General features: G+C 42.7%; 1 protein-coding gene across 4 annotated transcripts in view; it reads right to left on the bottom strand.

The window, feature by feature from the left end:
• Positions 1-6050: 6050 nt before the first annotated feature.
• Positions 6051-20952, bottom strand: part of SLC6A11 (solute carrier family 6 member 11) — a 106693-nt gene continuing 91791 nt past the window's right edge. For all 4 annotated transcript variants that reach the window (XM_071755399.1, XM_071755400.1, XM_071755401.1 and 1 more), the window contains 7 exons: positions 17744-17868; positions 15766-15878; positions 13444-13581; positions 11084-11186; positions 10478-10578; positions 8995-9165; positions 6051-7229 (listed from right to left, as the gene is read on the bottom strand). In XM_071755399.1, the coding sequence (XP_071611500.1) occupies positions 7077-7229; positions 8995-9165; positions 10478-10578; positions 11084-11186; positions 13444-13581; positions 15766-15878; positions 17744-17868 (904 nt within the window). In that variant the 3' untranslated portion in view covers positions 6051-7076. The remainder of the gene's footprint in view (positions 7230-8994; positions 9166-10477; positions 10579-11083; positions 11187-13443; positions 13582-15765; positions 15879-17743; positions 17869-20952) is intronic.

Below are 20952 nucleotides of genomic sequence, written 5' to 3'. Positions count from 1 at the left end.
TGCCAGAGCAGGGCCCCCCAGAGTACATCCCCTAGGAACGTGTCCAGGTGGGTTTTGAATGTCTCCAGTGAAGGAGACTCCACAACCCCCCTGGGCAGCCTGTTCCAGGGCTCTGTCACCCTTACAGGAAAAAAATTTTTTCTGATATTCAACTTGAACCTCCTATGCTCCAATTTACACCCATTACCCCTTGTCCTATCACTGGTCACCACTGAGAAAAGCCTAACTCCATCTCCCTGACACTCACCCCTTACATATTTGAAAACATTGATGAGGTCACCCCTCAGTCTCCTTTTCTCCAAACTAAAGAGACCCAGCTCCCTCAGCCTTTCCTCATAAGGGAGATGTTCCACTCCCTTAATCATCTCAGTAGCTCTGCGCTGGACTCTTTCAAGCACTTCCCTGTCCTTCTTGAACTGAGGGGCCCAGAACTGGACACAATACTCCAGGTGTGGCCTCACCAATGCAGAATAGAGGGGGAGGAGAACCTCTCTTGACCTACTAACCACCCCCTTTCTAATGCACCCCAGGATGCCATTGGCCTTCTTGGCCACAAGGGCACATTGCTGGCTCATGGGCATCTTCTTGTCTACCAGGACCCCCAGGTCTCTTTCACCTCCACTGCTCTCCAGCAGCTCAGCCCCCAACCTATACTGGGACATCGTGTTGTTCTTCCCCAAATGCAAAACTCTACACTTCCCCTTGTTGAATTTCATCTTGTTCCTCCCTGCCCAACTCTCCAGCCTGTCTAAGTCTCTCTGAATGGCAGCACTTGGGGTCTTTCTGGCCTCCTCACACAGCACTCAGAGCAAGGTGGTGCCTGCAGCAGCTGAGCCCAGATGTGCTGATTCACAGATGGAAGGATGCAAACACAGAAACAACCCCAGCATCTCCTGTCCCAGCTGGATAAACCACAAAACACCTTTTCCAAAGGCACTGGGCTTGTGCAGGCAGATGTGGCACGAGGTCTGGACTGTGTCCCTTTACCCTTTTCTTTGTGTCACCTGGATCAGCTCAACCTCTCCCATGTGCCTGTGGGTGTCAGGGCTTCCTGATGCCAGTGCTGGTTGGGGCACAGCTACATCCCAGCTCACTGGCTGCAACCAAATGTAGAATTGGCCCTGGGGGTGTCTGCCTGAATGGCTGCAGTTTGCTCTTTTGAGCATGGCAAAAGAGCATTTAGCCCTTTGGGAGGAGGAGAGAAGTGATTCATCTGTGTGTAGCTTGGTAAGTAAGTGGGTGTTTTCACTGAAAGGTGAGATCTCTGGTGAGATGGTGCACAGGAACATCCAAGGCAAGCTGCTGGGACCCTTGTGTAGGGCTGTAGTAAGGACTGGAGTTGGCTGCCTGACTTCATTAACAGCAAACTGAGAGAAAGCATCCCCTGGTATTTTGTCACTAGCAATTTATAGCAAGAAACTCCTGGTTACCTTTAGGCTTCTTCTTTAGGAACAGCACAGCAGCAGGACCCATGGCCCTCATCACAATGCAGAAGGACCCTCTCTCAGTGAGCTCTGAGGAGCAGGGGCCTGCTTGCTGCTTCTCACTGCCTTGTAACAGCACTACAAACAGTTACTGGCAAAGCATTCCTTGGCACAAGCAAAGGGATGTTTGGTTTGGGTTTGTTTTTTTTTTTTCCCTTCCACACACGACAGTGAGGGATATGAGGGCTTCTGGCGTGGCAGAACTGGTAGTCAGGTTATTTTGTTTGCAGAAAGGACCAGCACAGGTGGCAGTGAAGGCAACTGACTAGGGCAGATGCAGAAAATCAGCTGGAAAGCCCAAGAGCAGCCTTCTGTGAGCAGTGTGAGCAGGGCCTGCCAACGAGGAGGTGGCTGTGACTGGAACTCTGAATGATCTGGGGGAGTGCAGAGCTTGGCTGAGGTTTGTGGCAGCTCTCAGAGGTTATGAAAAAAAGATGAAGGAGCTGATCCTCTCGAAATTAAAAGCATGTAAGAAAAGAGGTGTGCAACTAAAATTCAGATCAGCACCCAGATCTTGATCCCTTTGCTGTGTTTAATCAGAATGAATATTTTGTAAGAGCAGCTTCAGCAAGAAGAGCTGGAACCTGTCCTGCACTCTTGGTGCTCCCCCCCTTAGTGTTCCTGCAGCCTGAGCAGTTGGATGTTAGGCCTTCTAAGCCTTTCACCCTTCTCCATGCCTTTTTTTAAGAGAATCCCAGCTGATTTTCCCCTTTTTATGTCTGTCTGTGTAGATTTTCACACCTTCCAGCAAGATGTGCAAGTATATAATCAGCCAGGACTTTTTTTTTTTTTTTTTTTTTAATTGTTCGAAAGGGTTTAGGGGTGGGTTTAGAAGTCTTGGCTGAACTGGCTGCTGCACTGCAGGTGCCCAAGTTCAGGTATTCATCTAAACAGGGGAGCCATTAACAGCTCAGTTCCTGCTGTGCTCATATTTACCCAATATTCATAGAATCCTAGAATGGGCTGGGTTGGAAGGGACCTCAGAGCTCATCAAGTCCAACCCTTGCTCCACTCCCCCCGTGGTTCCCAGCCCATGGCACTGAGTGCCACATCCAGGCTCTTTGGAAATATCTCCAGGGATGGAGAATCCACCCCTTCCAGTGTCTGATCACCCTCTCCAGAAAGAAATTCTTTCTAATGTCCAACCTAAACCTCCCCTGGCACAACTTGAGACCTCTTGTGCCCTCTTGTCTTGCTGAGAGTTGCCTGGGAAAAGAGCCCAACCCCCCCTGGCTCCAACCTCCTTTCAGGGAGTTGGAGAGAGTGATGAGGTCTCCCCTGAGCCTCCTCTTCTCCAGCCTCAACACCCCCAGCTCCCTCAGCCCTTCCTCACAGGACTTGTGCTGGATCCCTTCCCAGCCTCCTTGCTCTTCTCTGGACCTGCTCCAGCACCTCAATCTCCTTCCTGAGCTGAGGGGCCCAGAACTGGACACAGGACTCAAGCTGTGGCCTCCCCAGGGCTGAGCACAGGGGCAGAATCCCTTCCCTGGACCTGCTGGCCACGCTGTTCCTGAGCCAGCCCAGGATGCCATTGGCCTTCTTGGCCACCTGGGCACACTGCTGGCTCCTCTTCAGCTTCCTGGCAATCCAGACTCCAGCTCCCTTTCTGCCACTCTGTGCCCAGCCTGGAGCTCCCCATGGGGTTCTTGTGTTGAACCTCATCCCGTTGGGATCAGCCCAACTCTCCAGTCTGTCCAGGTCCCTCTGCAGAGCCCTCCTGCCTTCCAGCTGATCCACGCTCCCCCCAGCTTGGTGTCATCTGCACATTTGCTGATGATGGACTCAGATGGGGCCAAGAACCTGTGCTGCTGCCTGGCTGCTTCCTGGGTCTGCCCTGGGGAGAGGGCACAAGTCCTTCCCCTGGGGCCTCTGCTGGGGGGGAGTTGGTGCAGTCAGAGTGGAACTGAAAGGCTTTGCCCAAACCCACAGCACGTTTTCCTTACCAGACCCCTGCTTCATTCCTCAGGATGAGAAGCAGCCTTTAAGAAAAGCTCTTTGTTCCCTGTGCTGTGTGGGTTTCTGTTCAGTAAGAGTGATGTGAAGTTGTGAGCTCAGGGAACATCAGTTTGTTTCAGTCCCAGGCTCTCTGGATGAGCCCAGAGATGTTGCTCAATCTTCTCTCATTTCTAAGCTCCTCGTGTAAACTGGAAGGACACATCTCTGCCCTGACAGGGGAGCTGTGCTTATTTATTGGAGTGAGTGCCATGTAAAATAAATTAATATAAACTAAAATACACAGAATGGGGTTTGCCCATTTCCTTTAATTTGTGAAAGCAAGTAAGTAGATGAAATCTTGTGCTCTTCAAAACCAAACAGAATCTTTCTTCGTGTAAAATGTCACACAAACCTCAGTGGTTGTTCATTTTTATTATATTATTTTTAATAATGCTGCAGATATTTCAGAAAAGGGCAATATTGTTTCTACTGCATAAAAAAATCATCACAATATAGTTGTTTTTTTTGCATTTCCCCTTCATATTGTTTAAAAAAAAAAACCCCAAACAAAACAACAAACAACAAACCCAAAGCAAAACTCAAACACTATTAGGAAATTTACCCTCCCCACAAAAGAAAAATATATTTTTAAAAATCAGTAGACTGTTAAACAGGTCAGATATTAAATGCACACATTTACAAGCACAGCACATTAGTAAAATACTGCATCCTACTTCAGACCATGCCAACCCCCATGGATGTGTGTACAGCTACAGCTGAATTGGTTCATAGCAGCAGGATAGGAAGCACCTTCCAGACCCAGGTACGTGGTTCCTGTGGAGATGTTGGGATGAGCACAACAGTTCAGAGCACACTGCCAGCCTCAGCCCCACCAGGCACCCGTGTCTGCTCCAGCAGAATGATTCAAAGGGCAACCCTGACTTCTGGGGCTCTCATTTGGTGGCTAACAGATGGCTGGTGAATTGGTGGGGCTTCCACCTCTTGGCACATTTGACTGTAAACATTCATGAGGAGTCCTGATTGCTGAAGGTGACTGAAATCAAGGCCAGGTGTAGCCTAACAACACATCTACAGCAGCACATCTCTCACTGGTAAGCAAACATCTTGACATTTACTCTCATTGTGCACCCCAAGGCCCAGGGATGGCTCTGGGGCCTTAGTTCTGCAGGCAAGACCAGATTAAAAACATTCATAACTCATTAGAACTTCCCCAAATATTAAGGTTTTGGAGAAGGGTTTTTTTCACCGTCAGTCTGTAGCTTTCAGTTGCTCTGTTGTGTTTGCTGTAGTTAAGTACCTCAAAATGCAGTTTCAATTCTGGGAACATTTCTCTTCCAAGAAGTATCATTTCCCAACAGGACAGGGATTTTCCTTGGTACCCCCTCATTCTGGATGCCAAGCTGGAGGGAGGTCAGCATTCATCCCCCAGCTGGTGGCTCCATATCTCTGTCAGGCAGACTCCTTCAGCATCCCCTTCCCTGAGCTCCCAAAGGAAGCAGGACTGAGAATATCTGAAGCAGAACTGTGGCTGAGAAGTTGCCCATTAGACCTCTGCTTGACCACATGAAAAATACAAAGCAGATGAAGTAAAATCAAACATCTATTAGATTTAATGACGTGACTTGAGACAAAAGAAAATGCTTTTTTAAGAGGGAGCCACAAAACCTCAGAGAAGTGCTGGCTGCAGGTACAGTTCTTGGTGGGATTAAGGTAACACCCGGTGCCTCCCAGTGAAATCCTGTCCTCTGGAGAAAGCAGCAGCCACTCCTGTTTCTAATAACTCCAGGAGCTGTGGTGGTTCTGAATTGCAGAGGAACAGCAGATTTTATGTGCTTTCTTCTGAGCTGTCTCAGGCTGTTGCTTGGCTCTCCCCATGAAATTCTGTGCAGTACATTATTCCCCCACAGGGTTCTCATGCAACCATTAAATAAAAGAAACAGGACAAGAAAACATAAAAATTGTCCAGAACAAATAACAGAGTTTGGAATATTGATAAAAGGAAACAAACCCAAGAGAGAGTCTAGAGACTGTCATACCTGGGCTAACATTTGCACACCTCATGGGAACAACCAGTTGGATTCACATACAAAACCTGTTTTCAGTCAGAGGGATTCAGTTCCTACTCAATCAATGAAGTCATTGATCAAATGAAACACATCACAGATATCACAAATTTTTCCTGACACCACAAACCCAACTTTGCTCTTTCTGCAAAACAGAGAAGTGGCAACTTCCCTCTCTGAATTCCACCACATACAAATGACCTCTGGAATCCTTGTAGAGATGGATTTCCTCAGGGAACTCGTGTTCCCCAGCAGGGGCCACGTTTAAGAGTTGCCTGGACCACTTGTCTAGACTGTGCTTTTGCTAAGAAAGGTTGAACCAGATCATTCTTGAGGTCCCTTCCAGCCTGGCATTCTATGGTTAAGAACCAACTTCTCCAGCCCTTCCACCAAACAGACTCTGACTTCAGTGCAACCCCTTGATACCATTTCCAAGTAGAGCAACCAGGGCCTAAGCTCAGAGTGTCCAGAAAGTTCCTTGAAAAAGTTCTCCTGGCAAAGTGTCCTTGAGAAAACAGAGAAAGGGAAGGACTGAGAGGCTTCCTGGCAAACAGAGAAAGGGAAGGACTGAGAGGCCAAGGTATGCAGAGCCCTAAACCTGCACTTTTTTCCTTCAAAACAGCTCCACATAAATAAAGTAAGCTTGATCTCCTGCTGTAGAAGCAGAGACAAACACGTTTTACTTTAGGGGATGGAAAGTGTCAACCAAAATGAAGTACTGGCCACCCAGACACTAGAGAAAGCAGTTTAGAGGTCTCCAGAAGGAGTACACATCATCTCAGGGACAATTAACTTCCAAGAGCAGCAGAATTCACAGCCCACAGGAAATATTCCTATCCAATCTCCAGAAAAACAGTGACTCAGAAGTGGGCCCATTTCACCACATTTTTAGACCTCTCGAAGCAAACGGAGAGGGGAGGCAGAAAGAGCAGCTGAGGGGGTGCTTCCTGTCTGCTTCACCACCCTTGCCCTGAAAGAGCAGCTTTGTTAGGTCCAGAACTCAGTCTTGCAGCTGCCCTGGCCTGGAGGAGGCTGAAAAAAGTTCCCTCTGCTCTCAGTGGGCTTCAGAGACAGCCTCCACCCAGGGTGTTGTCTACAACAGCTGGTACAGAGTCACCCCCAGCCCCTCACAAGTTCTTCCAATGAAAACAAAAGGACATCCTGGTCCCCTTTATGTACAGACATTAAAAGCTGAGATGGTCTGAAAGGCATTCAGGTTGGCTGCATGTATCTAGACAATGTTACACCTGCCAGGAAGCAAAGTAGAAAAGTTTTACAGCACATTATACAGGTCCCTCTAACTTCTAAAAAAAAACCCCAGACATGTACTGAAATCACCATATTACAAGAAGTCATCACTAACATACCATATAATACTATTTCTTTTTTCTTTTACATAATCATTACTTATATAGTAATTTAAAAAAATCACTTTTAAACAAGTATACAATTTTTCACTTTAAAATTAACTGGTTAATAAAATTTTGTGCAAAACAAGCCAGCCTCTATAATTAAGTGAATTTATTTATTTATTTATAAAAAAAAAAAAAATAAAACAAAAAAAAAAGTTCTTTCAGAAATGTGTCTCCTTTTCTGTAATGGTTGCAATGGTGCCATCTCCTTTCAGTTTGGCATCGCAGTCATTTAATGCTGCAATGTAGGCTCCTCCTCCAAGTTTCCCTCTCATTTTCAGGTCTGAGCTAGGTGTAATCAGCTTCCTGAATTTCTAGAAAATTGGAGAAAATGGAAATCATGATCTTTTTCATGTTCACAGACCCACATTTCTAAACCAGACTCTTGAATGCCTGCTCCTCATTTCCCTGTTCCAGCTCCCTGCAGGTCACATCAGACCCAAGGCCAGAGAAGGAAGGCACAGACCAAGTGAATTTCCATGCTGCTTCAGAGAAACCTTCCTTTCCATGAGGAAATTCAGCACAATGCTCTGGGTAAGGCCTGTTCCATGGGCACATTTTATTTCTCATGGATATCAAAGGATATAAACTGAAAAAAAAAAATGAGAGCCTAAGTGTATTAAGCTGCAATAGAGAAAAAAAGAAAAAACATAGGTGAGAGAAGCTGAGAGCTTTCTCTTTTACAGCAATAGCAGCAATGTTGCTGCTCGCAGCTTGGAGAGCAGAGAGGCTGCAGGAAGTTGGCTTCCTGAGGAGTTCCCACCTGTGAAAAAAACTCTTCTCATCATCCACATCTGGGAAAGATGCTGAAAAGTGTGTGCAGCACTTCAGACTACAGTCAAGGTCTGTTTACTTGCAGAGCCAAGGTAAGGTTGATGCACTAAGGAAATACTTAATGTTAAGATTTGTGCAAAATTTCCTCTTTCAGCATCTTATAAAAATTGTAGTATGAATGATGTGCCCACAGGAAAGATTTCCTAGGCCCTGTTTAATCAGTTTAGTGGCTTCATTTCAGCATGGGCTGCCATCAGCCAGCACAATAAACTGCATGCTAGCTTCTCCCTTCAAGAAAGCTGTGTTTATTGCACTGAGACATCCTCAGCTGTGTTCAGGTGTTGCACCCTCTGGTTCAGCAAGGAGGACAACATGAAAGTGTGGGTATGCACTGAGAGAACTTTCACAAGTGCTACAGCTACCCCAGACACAGCAACTCCCACTGTCCTGTTCTTCACAGCAGCATCAGCCTGCAGAACATCAGGAAGACTGAGAAAGCAGGAAAGGGATGAAATAAAGTGTATTTGGAAGGAGGCAATACTGGGATATCTGCTTTTACTGACTAAGGGTTTATACTCTTGTTCCTTCCATTAGAATCAGCTTCACTGTCTTTCTTTAAGGTCTTTAATCATCCTAACCTCAGCCTAGACCTGAGATAACCTGATGCCAAGTATTAGTAAACTGCCCTGAATATTTCTCTTTTTCTCTTTCTCACTTAGAGAACTGCAATCAGGAAACCTGTCCAGAAGACTTATGTGTGTATTTGCTACCCAGCTCCTGAAGGAAAATCCTGATAAAATTACCCAAACCATGGAAAGAAAGCAGCCAACCCAAATGAATGGCTCATACAAACCTTCTTGAGGGCTTCACCTGATGTTACAGATACTGAGGAGGAGGAACAGACACCTTAAAGCTATAGTACTGGCTAATTTACCATAGGATGAAGTCAGTGAAAGAAAAAAAAGAAATTCAAAAGGAGTTTTTGCTCAGGGCAGTGGAGGAGTCACCATCCCTGGAGGGATTTCAAAGCCATGCAGATATGGTGCTCAGGGACATGGCTTAGTGGTGGTTTTGGCTGTGCTGGGTTAACCTTAATGACCTGATGATCTTAAAGGTCTTTGCCAACCAAAATAATTTTGTGATTCTAAAAAACAGAGAAAATTCAGATGCCTCTTTCCACCAGTGGCAGAGAGCCCTAACCTCAGGAGTCACTGGACCAGGCACATGGCATTGCTTTTTTTTGAGCAGCCTGCACTGAGTCTCATGCAGTTTTTTCAGTATCATTAATCTGAAAAGCTCTCTTACCTCTATGAATGTGCCTTCTGTCTTCCACAGCTTAATGCAGATCCACAGAGGGATACAGATCATGGAGGAGAGTGCCATCATCCACCCTATGCCATAGCCCCAGTCAGGGTAAATATACACATTGTTGTATTTCAAAGGCTTGTATTTCACCAGGAAAAAGATGAAGATTCCCTGAAATAAGCAGAGACACATATCAGTGGTATATGAAAAAAAACACTGCACATCTAACAAGAAAATGACTGTTTTGGAAGTCTCTCTGAAGATGGAAAACTGAGGTGAGCTTTGCAGACAGAGGAAAAACCCACAGCAGTATCTTCTTTTATGTACAGCTTAAATAACATGTCCTGTTAGCTTCCAAAGAAATGAACAATCTTTCAAATTTAAATCCTATTTACCTCTTGATGACAATAAAACCTGCACTTTGATGGAAAACAGTAGCTGGGAAGGAAAGATTAAGTTTTCTGCTGTGAACCAGTTGTGATTAAATAACATAAACTGCATTCTCTCTGACCTGGCATGATGAAAACAAGAGAGACAAAAGTTTCACAGTTACCTTAATCCACTGTCTGAATCTGCAGTTCTGCAAGTGAACTTTTCCATCCTCACACAAGCTCAAATATATCTGTCTGAGTTTGGCAGATGTATAATCAGGCAGTCTGGACCATTTACATTTTTAAAAGTATAGAAAAGTTACCACCCCCCCAAAAGTGGTGAAAAGATTGAGCAAGAGCAGCTCTGAAGTTTGCTGGTGAAAATGAATCAGAAATTTTCCCAAGTTTGCAAATGAAGTGTCAGAACTCAAGGGACCCTGGATCTCCAGGTCCCCCAGCACCTGTGGGCTGGCAGTTGCTATCATGGACATGTTGGAGAATTGGAGGATTTTAGCACCAATCCTCAAGCACTTGTGGATCAAATTTATGGGCAATCTGGCCGTGCTTCTTTTGTAATTCTGTCCCTCTTAGCTGGCCACAGCAGACTGACTTCTGGCTTCTGGTTAGGCAAATTCCTTCCCCTTCATCTTGCACATGAGATGTGCTCTTGGCCTCTGCTACAACCTTTTAGTAGAAGAAAAATTGTCCTGTCTTCTGTGGAAAATGTCTGCTCACCTGGAGAGAGGGAAGGGAACAGGAGGCTGGAGCAGCAGGGAAACCAGCCCAAGTCTGGAGGACCTCAAGTGATGCTGGGTGGGCACCAGGTACACCAGCAATGTGGTGAAAAACCCCTCTTGTATTGGAAGGTGTTCATTTTGGGCTCAGAGCTTGCTATTTTCCTATTACAGTTTATACTAAGATTTCTCACTATTCACAGAGTATTTAACAACACTTACAGATTCTACAGAGTGTTTTTTAATGGTAACACATGCCACAAATCAACGGGTGTTTTTCTCAACCACTCTGGACTGTTAGAAGCAGAAAAATTCCACAGATATGCACAAAACCCCTCTTCATGTCTGACCCAAAGCACGTGGACAGTCTGTACTTACTGCGCAGATACCTGGAGTTAAGACCATCCAGCACCATTTGATCAGTGACAGTGGTTTGTACCCAATCATATCTTCAATGTTTTCATAAAATCGATTGCTGCCTGCCCAAAAAAACCCAAATGAAAAGCAGGTGTAGGAGGTGGTAAAGGTCAGTCTTTAAAATCACAAAGAATCACACAGGTTCTGACAGAGCTGCAAGGACTGACACTGCCAGGTCCCTGCCACACAGATCTCTGTCACCTGCTCCACACTTGGGGCCAGAGGTTGCTGCCTCCATCTGTTCCTGACCAACATGACCAGAGCTGTCAGACAGAAATGCCCTCTGGTCACCAGCAGCCTGAGCAAGCCCAGGCAGAGAGTATTTGTGTGCTTCAAGCTCAGGTGTGAGCACCCAGACAGCTCTAAGTCAGTCCTGACAAGGGAAAAGGAAAAATCAATTCCACCATCTCTGGTACTTGGAGTGGCAACAAAGGCATTCCTGACTTTTGTAGGGCATGAGGTGGTGGAGGGCCACACTCTGTAAGGCCACGAGGCTTCCACGTGGCTCTTATGCACACAGAAAACTTCCTGAAAAACTCCAGCCCACAGCAATTTTCAACAACTCACCATAAACCCAACCTATGCAGACACATTCAAATATGGCAACAAAAAGAAGGCACATGCCACTGGCTGCATAGGAGTCAAACAACTGGAAGACATACATCCCACCCTGAAAGACAGAAACAGAACAAGGAAAAAAAAAAGTTGGTTTTTTTTTCATCAGTGGGAATATTACCTAGCACATATGGCTTTAATGACACAGTGAATCTGTTGGTTCCCTGGCAACCTTCCTGCTGAAGTTGGTTCCTTCTTGAAAAAACAGTATTAATTTCTTAGGGATTTGTTATTGGGAAAGATACTTTTTTTTCTTCCACAGCAATGAGGAAGGATTATTCCCTGTGCCTGCTGAATACTCTGCATTTGCTTGCAGGGAGTAAATCCTGCAGCAGAGAGAGGGACATCTGGCTTGTTTCCAAAGCACTCTCCCATCTCAGCTTCATTCACTCAAGCTGTAGGTAACCACAGGTGCTGCACATGAAGGTGCAGGGTCTTGTCTTAATATGTAAATTATTTTTTTTTTGGCTGTGCTGTTAATATGTAAAAGAATTACTAAAAATGAGGGGGAAAAGACACCATCTGTAGCTTGTAGAATCATTCTCCAAGGGCATAGTGACTGGAAAATAAGGGAACTGATTTACAAAGTTAGAATGGACCTCACAGCCTTTAAGCCATATTAAATTATATTTAATTGAGTCATTATTATTTGACACACACACACACACAAAAATGTGAAATAAGTATCATGCTGGTTCTGAGCAAGCTTTTTAAAAATTATCTCCTAACAATGTTTTCTCCAGGTGGCTTTGAAATAGCAACCTCTGCACTTCCAGAAGGGAGAGCAACCAAACCCAAGCAGTCTCCTGAGCCAGCACAGCACCCTCTGGGGCCACAATTCCAAGTATGGAAAAGGCAAGTGTGCTTTTAATGAAGACACCCTCCCTTATTGTGACTCTGCCATATCAGTTGTCATATCTATCAAAGACAAAATTCTTTTCTCTTTTCCTGTAGTTTTTCACTTGCTTACAACAGTCAGACCTGTCCAGAGAACTGCTAAACTGACTGAAATCTGCCAATAGGTTCAAAATTAAAGATGAAGAAAGGACACATCACCAGGGACCTAGGCACAAGTAGCCAGTGACTGGGTGTGATTTGTTTTCATACCAGCTCAACCACTGATAGTAGAGAAAATTGCTACCAAGTGCTGTAACTTCACTAAGAATCTAATTTCAGACACTGTCTCTTTTAGCACCAACACTCATCATCTCCTCTTTGTCCAGATACTTGTACCACTATTCTTTTGAATAAAATCAGGAATTTTTCTTGTGGTGAATTTTCAATTGCCTCACTGCATGTAAAACTTCTGCTCAACTGCACTCACTCCATGTCATATCTCTTATCAGAGAAAGGTATCTGATTAGTCTGGAACAAACTATCATTAAAAGAAACAACAAAAGTTTCATTTTGTCCTTGTCTCCACTCTTGTCCCTATTCTTAGTAATTCTTTCCTTTAAAGTGTATCTACAGCTAATATGTTCTGATTAGCTGATTTATTCTATTGTAAAAACTTGCATGCTGAGGACAACAGCCTAACATCCTTACAATTGCCTTAAACCTTTTTCAGGAGACCACTGCTCATTTTTCAGTAACAAAGCAATTTGAAAAGCACATCATCTGCGGGCTGGGGATGTCTCTGGAGGGGTTTCAAGTGACCTCAGCTGAGTTCAGGAAGCCCTGGGAGGCTGCTGCCCCCCTCCTCAGCTCTCTGCACAGGCAGAGCAGAGCCAGTGCCTCCCCCAGGCACTCCTCAGGCATTTCATTCTGCAGCTCTCCAGACCTGACACTTTTTTCTTGCCTGCTACAGGGAGACTCTGCTGGCCCAGCAAGCAGAAGAACATGGGCAGAGGCAGCATGGACCCTGCCTCTCTTTTTCAATTTTATTTGTTCTTACTGAAGCAATTTCTGCTTGGAGATGGCTGTATTGATTACCTTGCCTGCTGATATAAAAATAAAGCCACATCTTAGCTTTCTCTATTCACTTCACTTCATCTTTTTTATGGATCTTTTAATCCTAAATGGAGTTGTTTTCAGTCTGGCCTGCCCAGAGTAAACCCCAATTGCTCTCTGTCCTTGGCTGGTGCAAAGCAGATGGAATTTCCTTGGCTGTGTAACTTCGATTAAAATACTTCCTGAGGACACATTTCACATTTCAAATGTTAGACAGAAGCTGGGAGCAGTCTCCCAGGTACTTCCCAGCCATATTCCTGACAGTGAAGTCTGCCTGGCAAATGCTCTGGCATTGGATCTGTTCTGATTAGAAAGAGAAACCCAATTCCTCCTCTGGAGCAGCAGAGAGGAGCAGATCTTACCTCAGTCAACATGATCAGGCCAAGGAAGTAGGACACGATGGACAGGCCAAGGATCAGCAGTTCTCTTCTGTAGCCCCTCCGGAAAATCTTGGGGTACATGTCTACCACAGCTGTCACAATGCTTTCCACACACACAAACTGCAACAAATGATAGGAAAGTACCAATCAAATGTCTCTCATCTGCTGCTGGAATTTGGATTTGCTACAAAACACTTCAAGTATCTGTGTTCTCATCCTAGGGACTGAATGACCCCTGAGGGCACTCTCAAACTGGGAGGAACTTCACTGCCAAACCTGAGGATTTCCAGCCCAAAACCACCACATTCAGGCAGCTGAATCCACTGGTATGATCTCACAATGCTTTTATCCTGTGGCAGATGGATTAGATAAAAATTAGATTTTTCAAATGGGGCTTGAATGGGACTTAAATGATGTACAAAATTTGATGGGATTTCATTTTAAGCATCCTGCACTCCAGGAAAATTCTACAGTAGTTAGAATTTGTTGTGCATCACTGTGCACCTTCCAGCACTGCTGAATGAACTGCAGGTTTTTCAGACAATTCTCTCCATCTTACAGAAGAGAGAAGTTCCATAAAGCTACAAAGTGCCCAAGCCAAGTACATCTAGTGAAGAAGGGAAGGGACATTCCTACTAACTTTAAAACTCAATAGAATGCAAAAGGCCTGAGCATCTGACTCAGGGCTCTGGAGCAAGGTTTCTAACACAGACACCAAAATTAATGCCCAAAAGTAGTAAATACAAAGCCTGTTTCATTGGAACAGTCAAGAGCAGAACTCAAGAACTGCTCATTTTAAAAAAGACTTTGAAAAAAATAAAGTTATACCAGAAAAAAAAAAAAAAAGAGCAATTACTAAAATATTGTTTAATGATTGGAAACTTCATGCAAAATAAGTGCTGAGGAGCTTTAATCTAGTGTAGAGAATCACAAACTTTCTGAACCAAATGATGCTTTGAGCTGAGCTGCTTGCTAACAATGCCACCTCCTTTGCATTTGTCATCAAGCAGCTGCCATGGGTTTATGGTCACAGAGGAAAGACAATAACTTCTGTGCTGCCACTTGGCTGCAGAATATGGTTACACACTGCTTGCTGTGGTGCCTGGAAGTATAAATACACCACAGGAATTATAGTACCACAATCTGATTCTCAGTTTCAAATTTCATTGCAAAGTGCTTTAAAATGGGAAGACACGCTGGTATTTTACTGAACAGTGACATTTAACCACCTGTATTTAAAGTTCAAACTGAATTCCATGTTAATAATAAAAGCTGCAGTCAGGCTGAAGCCGTGGTCACAGTCTACTCATGAAGGAATCTCCACTGTCACATAACTCAGATTTTATATAATGAGCTTGCAGCAGGGGCTTTAAGCAAGGAACTGAGTGAGGGTTCATTGCTTCCTCAGGTTAGATGGTGTTAGGTGGGCAACATCTGTGAACAGAGCTGGTTCACAGCCTGCAGGGTGGGGGTTTGGGGACAGAACTGCAGTGTGGACACCTGCCTGCTGGCCAGGGGCAGGTGTTCTGTTATGGCAAATAAATATATGAACATGTGGCATATCTATATATATATATGCCATATATATATGAAATATATTTATATATAAATATATATAAATTATATAAAATATTATATTATATTATTTATATAATTATATTATATATATTATATAATTATATATTATATATAATTATATATAACATATAATTATATATAATATATATAGTTATATATTATTATATATAATCATATAATTATACATTATATAATTGTATTATATATGTTATATATAATTTATAATTATATAATTATATATAATATAATATATAATATTATATAATTATACATTATATAATATATATTTACATTATATAATATACATATATTATTATACATATATATAATATACATTATATAATATATATAATACATATATTATACATATATTATATACATATATTATATGTATATAGTATATATATTTACATTATATAATATAATATACATATATTATTATACACGTATATAATATACATATATATAATATACATTATATCATATATAATACATATATTGTATATTTTTTATATAATGTATAATTATATAATTATATTATATATTATATTATATACAATGTATAATTATATTATATAATTATATTATATAATTATATAAAAATATTGTATAAATTTATATTCATTTATATATGAATATAAATATATATGCTTCCATAGATATATTCATATATAAATATATGAAATACATGGCAAATAAAATCTGTGAACAGTGCTGGTTTCATACCTGACTGTCTAATCCAAGGAATATGAGCATCATGAAGAACAGGGCTGCCCAGAGAGGAGAAAGAGGCATCATGGTCACAGCTTTAGGGTAAGCAATGAATGCAAGTCCTGGTCCTGAAGAGGAAGGAGAGAAGGCAACAGTGAATCCTGGTGTGCTGGGTCAGGCTGAGGAGGGGTTCACAGCCTGCAGGGTGGGGGTTTGGGGACAGAAGTGCAGTGTGGACACCTGGCTGCTGGCCAGGGGCAGGTGTTCTGTTATGGCAAATAAAAGGAGCTAAATACAAGATGGAAAACCTTGATGAACTTCTACATCTCTAAAAGTCTGAACATTTGGTGATGAGGTTATTCAGGAATGAAGACTTGCTTGGCCCATCAGCTCTGCCCACCTCCTGTCCAAATGTCTGAAGATCAAGACTTCTGTTAAGAGATCCCTGTGCCTTTTGATGTTGAATGTTTAGCAGGGCTCACAAACCTGAATAAATAGCAGCATGTGGTCCTGTGACTGCCTTAGACAACTTATTAACATATTCTGGAATTTTTATTTATTTTTTTTCCTAGGACAGCTCTGTGCCTGCCAATCTGTGCAAGCATGCAGTCAATGGTAAGGGCTGCATCTTGGAAGCCCCACGTGGTGCAAGCCAAACCTGGTTTTCAGAATCTGGTCTGCATCTTTCAGTGCCCCCAGAGGTAGGTAACAGCAATTCATTGGGTGTATGGTTACAGAAATCTTTAAAATGGAACATATTTGCAGCACTACTGGTGACTTCTGCCAAAATACCATCTCACCTCGTTCCTTTTTGCCTGGTATTATTTACCTGTCCCCATTTTCCAGCTGCTGCAATCTCTCATGCTGTAGCAGCTTTTATTGGAGGCAGCCAGCCCTTAAAGCAGGGATAGAGGGGCTGATGGAGGATGTCTGTGCAGTCCCTTCAGTGCAGAACTCTCAGCACACTACTGCTTTTTCATTTAACACAGCACTTACAAGCCCTGGTAAGTTCCAGAGTCACTGTAGTCTTTTAAACTTTTTTCTATATGGTTCCTATAATAATTCAGTGGTCTTGAGGCTTTAAAAAAAGAGAACTGTTTCCCATGCCAGCAGCAGGGAAGCTCTACTTGCTTTGCAGTTTTCCTGCTAACCCTGTCTAGATTAATAAGAGTCATTTCTCCTTCTTTTCTTTCTGGGCAGCCTCCTGCTCTTGTTCTGTTGAGTTTAAGTGATGCTTAGAGATGTTCCACCACAAAGGTGTTAAAGAGTGATCCATTTTCATCAGCTGCCTAAATCCAAGTGGAGATCCTGAATCTTGGATGGTTCATTTCTCAGAGCAGGGCCTTCCTGCTTTTCTGCACTCAGAAGACCCAAATGTCTCAGTGAATGTCTCTGGGAGAAAAACTGACTCAAGTTTTACTAAATGAGGAGGTGGCATTAGCTGTCTGATTGTCAGACATCTGTACTTGGATGGTATAATTTAAGCAAGACTTCAGAGGACTTCCAAAGTTTTCTCCTAAACAGCTGGTTTCTCATGACTTTAAGCTGTATCTTCTTTTCATTTTTTCATTTTCTTTTTTTTTTTTTTTTTTAACAAATCTTTGTGTGGATTTCATCTGTCTCATTTAAAGAAAACCAAATGCTTTTTTCATGAGGACATAAGACTGCAGGGGCATAACTGAGCAATAGATCTCTGCTAAGCAATCTTCTGATTGCTCAGCTAGAGTAGGTTTGTGTTACAACAGCTCCTTGACTTTCTGAATGGGGAGCAGTGCACAGTAATATTAATATTTTTCACACACAGGTGTTTAAAATAGAGAGGAAGTCTTCTTAGAGAAGTTATTTTAATGAGTCAGGTAACAGATTTTTAAGAAGAATTTTATAAAACTATCTTCAAAACAATCAACTTATCCATAAGGCATGGCACAGATTAAATATTCTGACAGCAAACCCTGGGCACTTTTGAGCAATTTTGTTAATTTTTGGAACTCACCTGATTCTGCAACTTCTGCAATGGGCACTCCTTGTTCATAAGCCATAAATCCAAGAACTGAAAAGATAGCAAAACCAGCAACAAAGCTTGTGCCACTGTTCAAGCAGCAGAGCATGATGCAGTCTCTGAAAATATAAATAGAAAACACTGCAGTTGATCTCCAGAGCCTGAGTTTCTTTCCTTTCCTAAGCCACAGGACTAACAGGACCCCGAGCTGCAGGACTGGGCATGAAGTTGCTCACTAAGAGGAAGCCCCACACTGATTCTGTGCCCCAGAGGAATCACTCAGGCAGAAGCACAGCCTGGAAGATAACTCTGGAATATCCTTGTTCATGTTTTAACAGCTTGAACTGGAAACTTACTCACTGTTACTTGATAGAATCTTTAAAAGATATGTAAAAATACTGTAAGAATGGTGTTAAGAACTACTGGAGAAATTTTCTACAGTGGTTACAATAATGTATCCCAGAAGACATGAATTAATTTATAAACTGTATAAAACTGGTAGCAAATTGTTACCTGGGGAAAAAAAAAAGTCTACAGGCAGATCTTTGGTAGTTGTATTCCAGTTATAATACATTGGCAATATACATCTATACAGAATACAACTACACTTTGGTTTATAAGCATCTTTTAAGGAGCTGTGAAAATTAGAAACATGAAACATAAGTCTGCATATGCCTAAAAAAGTGCCCAACAAGTAGGCAAAGACACTGCAGGGACACTGTCTCAGACCTCTGTATCCTGCATGTCAGACAACAGCAATTACAGGGCCAAGGGGCAGAAATATTTCTGTTCCCAGGCTGGAAATGTCACCACAGTAAATCCCTGCAAAACCAGGGAAAGTACTCTGCAGAAAGGTGTTCTGTCCCCTGAGCTCAGGGAAGTATCATTGTTCATCCTGCTTCCAAAGAGCACTTCAGGCCTGACAGATGATGAGGTAGGAATGATTTATTGTGACAGTCTTTTCAGACTGTTTGCTACAAGAGAGCTGGGTACTTGAGAAAGTAATAATCTGACCTGGGTGCCTGACAGTAAATTAGGATTCTAAAGCACTGGAACCTGAGGCAAGCCTGTAGCTCTGGTAAGCTACACCTCAGTCTGCTTTTTTCCCATCCTACTACAGCTGTGAAGCAAATTTTTGTGCAAGCTGAGGGAAAAAATGAGCCTGTAAGGTATAACATGTTCTGAATTCACATCTGCAGTAATGATTCCCATTTTGAGAATCAGAGACAGTTCATATTTTTTAACTCCTGGCACGTATTCCAGCTAAACTTTTTTGGTAATCTCTCTGTCCTGTCACTTGTTGCCATTCTTCTTTTTATCCTGTAACCATCTCATCAGTTTACTCAGCTGACAGTGAGGTGACCAGTTCCAGCATCTTATTCCTTCACCACTAAGCTCTGTGCTGCCTCCCACATCTGCTCAAAGCTCTTCCTGTTTGACTCACTGAGAAGGTTTTTAATGTTTTCATAATAATTTCATAGTAAAAAATGTCTCTCTGGCACATCACCTATAAACTGAAAAAATCAGTCCAGAAATAAAAAAGAATGAATACTCCTCTTTTGTAGACTCAGTCCAGTGACATTCACCCTGCTTTTGGGCATGGACTCTCTCTAACACTGACTCGTAAGTCCCCTGACTATATAAAATACTCCCTGAAAATGGTGAGCATTCTGTTATTTATTTGCTTTTGCATATTGCATTGCTTTCTGTACTTGTGCACAGTCAGGCTGGTTTTATAGAATATAAAAGCAATCTAAAAAAAAAAAGCAAGCAGGAGCATAGAGTTCTTTGTGCTTTGCAGAGAGATAAACCAAAGGAAAAGCTCATCCTCCTCACCACTCTTCTCAGTGTCTTTCAGCACTCAAGTTGCTGTGCAGAGAGACTCACCTGAGCTTAGCTCATTAAGAAGCTGTGAGTTCAACACTGAGAAATTAAAACTAAGTGTGATGAAACCCTAAAAGATGTCAGAAAGCTGTATTTGTTAATCCTTTTTGGGGAAAAAAAGAGATACTACTGAAATGGGATGGATCTGCCTCCTCATCAGTCATGATGCCTCCATTGGGAACTGTTTTCTGCAGATAAGATTTATTTCAGATAATTCCCAGGATTCAAACACAGTCCAAACAACAAGGTTTGGGTTTTTTTTTCCTGGTGAATGGTGTGGCAAAGGATATTTGAGAGCTTTAACCAAAGAGAAAGTTTTTAAACAAGTTTTTAACCAAGAGAAAAAGGCTTGAGGTGGAGAGACATTGCTCCCTGAGCAACTTCAGAGCCCCTGAAGGGCTTCTTGAGGGAAGTTCTGGAGCAGGGCCCAAGAGGTTTAAATTGGACAGTTCCATATAAATGGGTCATTTCTGTGAGAACAAGAGGAGCACAGACATTTTTCCCCTCAGAGGAAGACCCAAAACCCAGGTGTAACCTAGTTACTGGGTCCAAGGAAATGGGCAGAAGTGAACCTAAGGGGATTTCCAGCATCCCCAGTTCATGAGGTACCAAACCAACTCTTGTGACAGTACAGCCACAGCTCCATCATTTTCTTCTCTAGTCACACAAAGACTGAACACTGGGTTCTCTGAGCACCCAGCAGTGTTTCCTGATAAAAATACAACCTCCAATTTTAATTTTCAGCCTTCCTTTATCTTTGCAGGCATTTCTCTAATCCCTCAACTCCATCTGGATTCTTCCCTTAGCCTGAAGTGTGCAACCTGCAGCTCAGTCTTTTTTTCTGCTGCAGAAAGCAAAACAGAGAGGGGATCCATTGATAGTGAAACCAGTGAATTTTAAAACACAAGTACCCAAGAACCAGTGGAAGGAAAGCATGAAGTTTATCTCATTGTCCATCAATTTTTTATAAGAATCCTGGGTAGGAAGGCATCAGAGCCTGACCAAGTCCAAATGGATTTCAAAGAGAAGGAAAACTTCAAATTTTTATGAAAACTTCACATTCTTCTAAATTAATGTCTTGCCAATCACCTCAATAATTCAGTACATGCATCCCTTCTCCTCTCCCTGCCTGACAGGCAGAATGCTGCTGAAAATTGATTCCAGCTTCCTCAAGGAGCTTCTCCAATTAGAAGAAGACCCCACAGAGCCTTCTGCATCTCTCTGGTTACTTCCTTGCCCTTCCTGGATCCCCTCAAGACCAGTTCCCATTCCTCTTTTCCTCTTAGACTAGATGCTTGCTGAAGGTCACATCTTTGAGT

Source organism: Heliangelus exortis, chromosome 12 (assembly GCF_036169615.1).
Source record: "Heliangelus exortis chromosome 12, bHelExo1.hap1, whole genome shotgun sequence".
In the NCBI taxonomy this organism is placed as follows: Eukaryota; Metazoa; Chordata; class Aves; order Apodiformes; family Trochilidae; genus Heliangelus; species Heliangelus exortis.
Note: the sequence above shows the minus strand (reverse complement) of the source record. Positions and strands in the feature narration are given on the sequence as shown.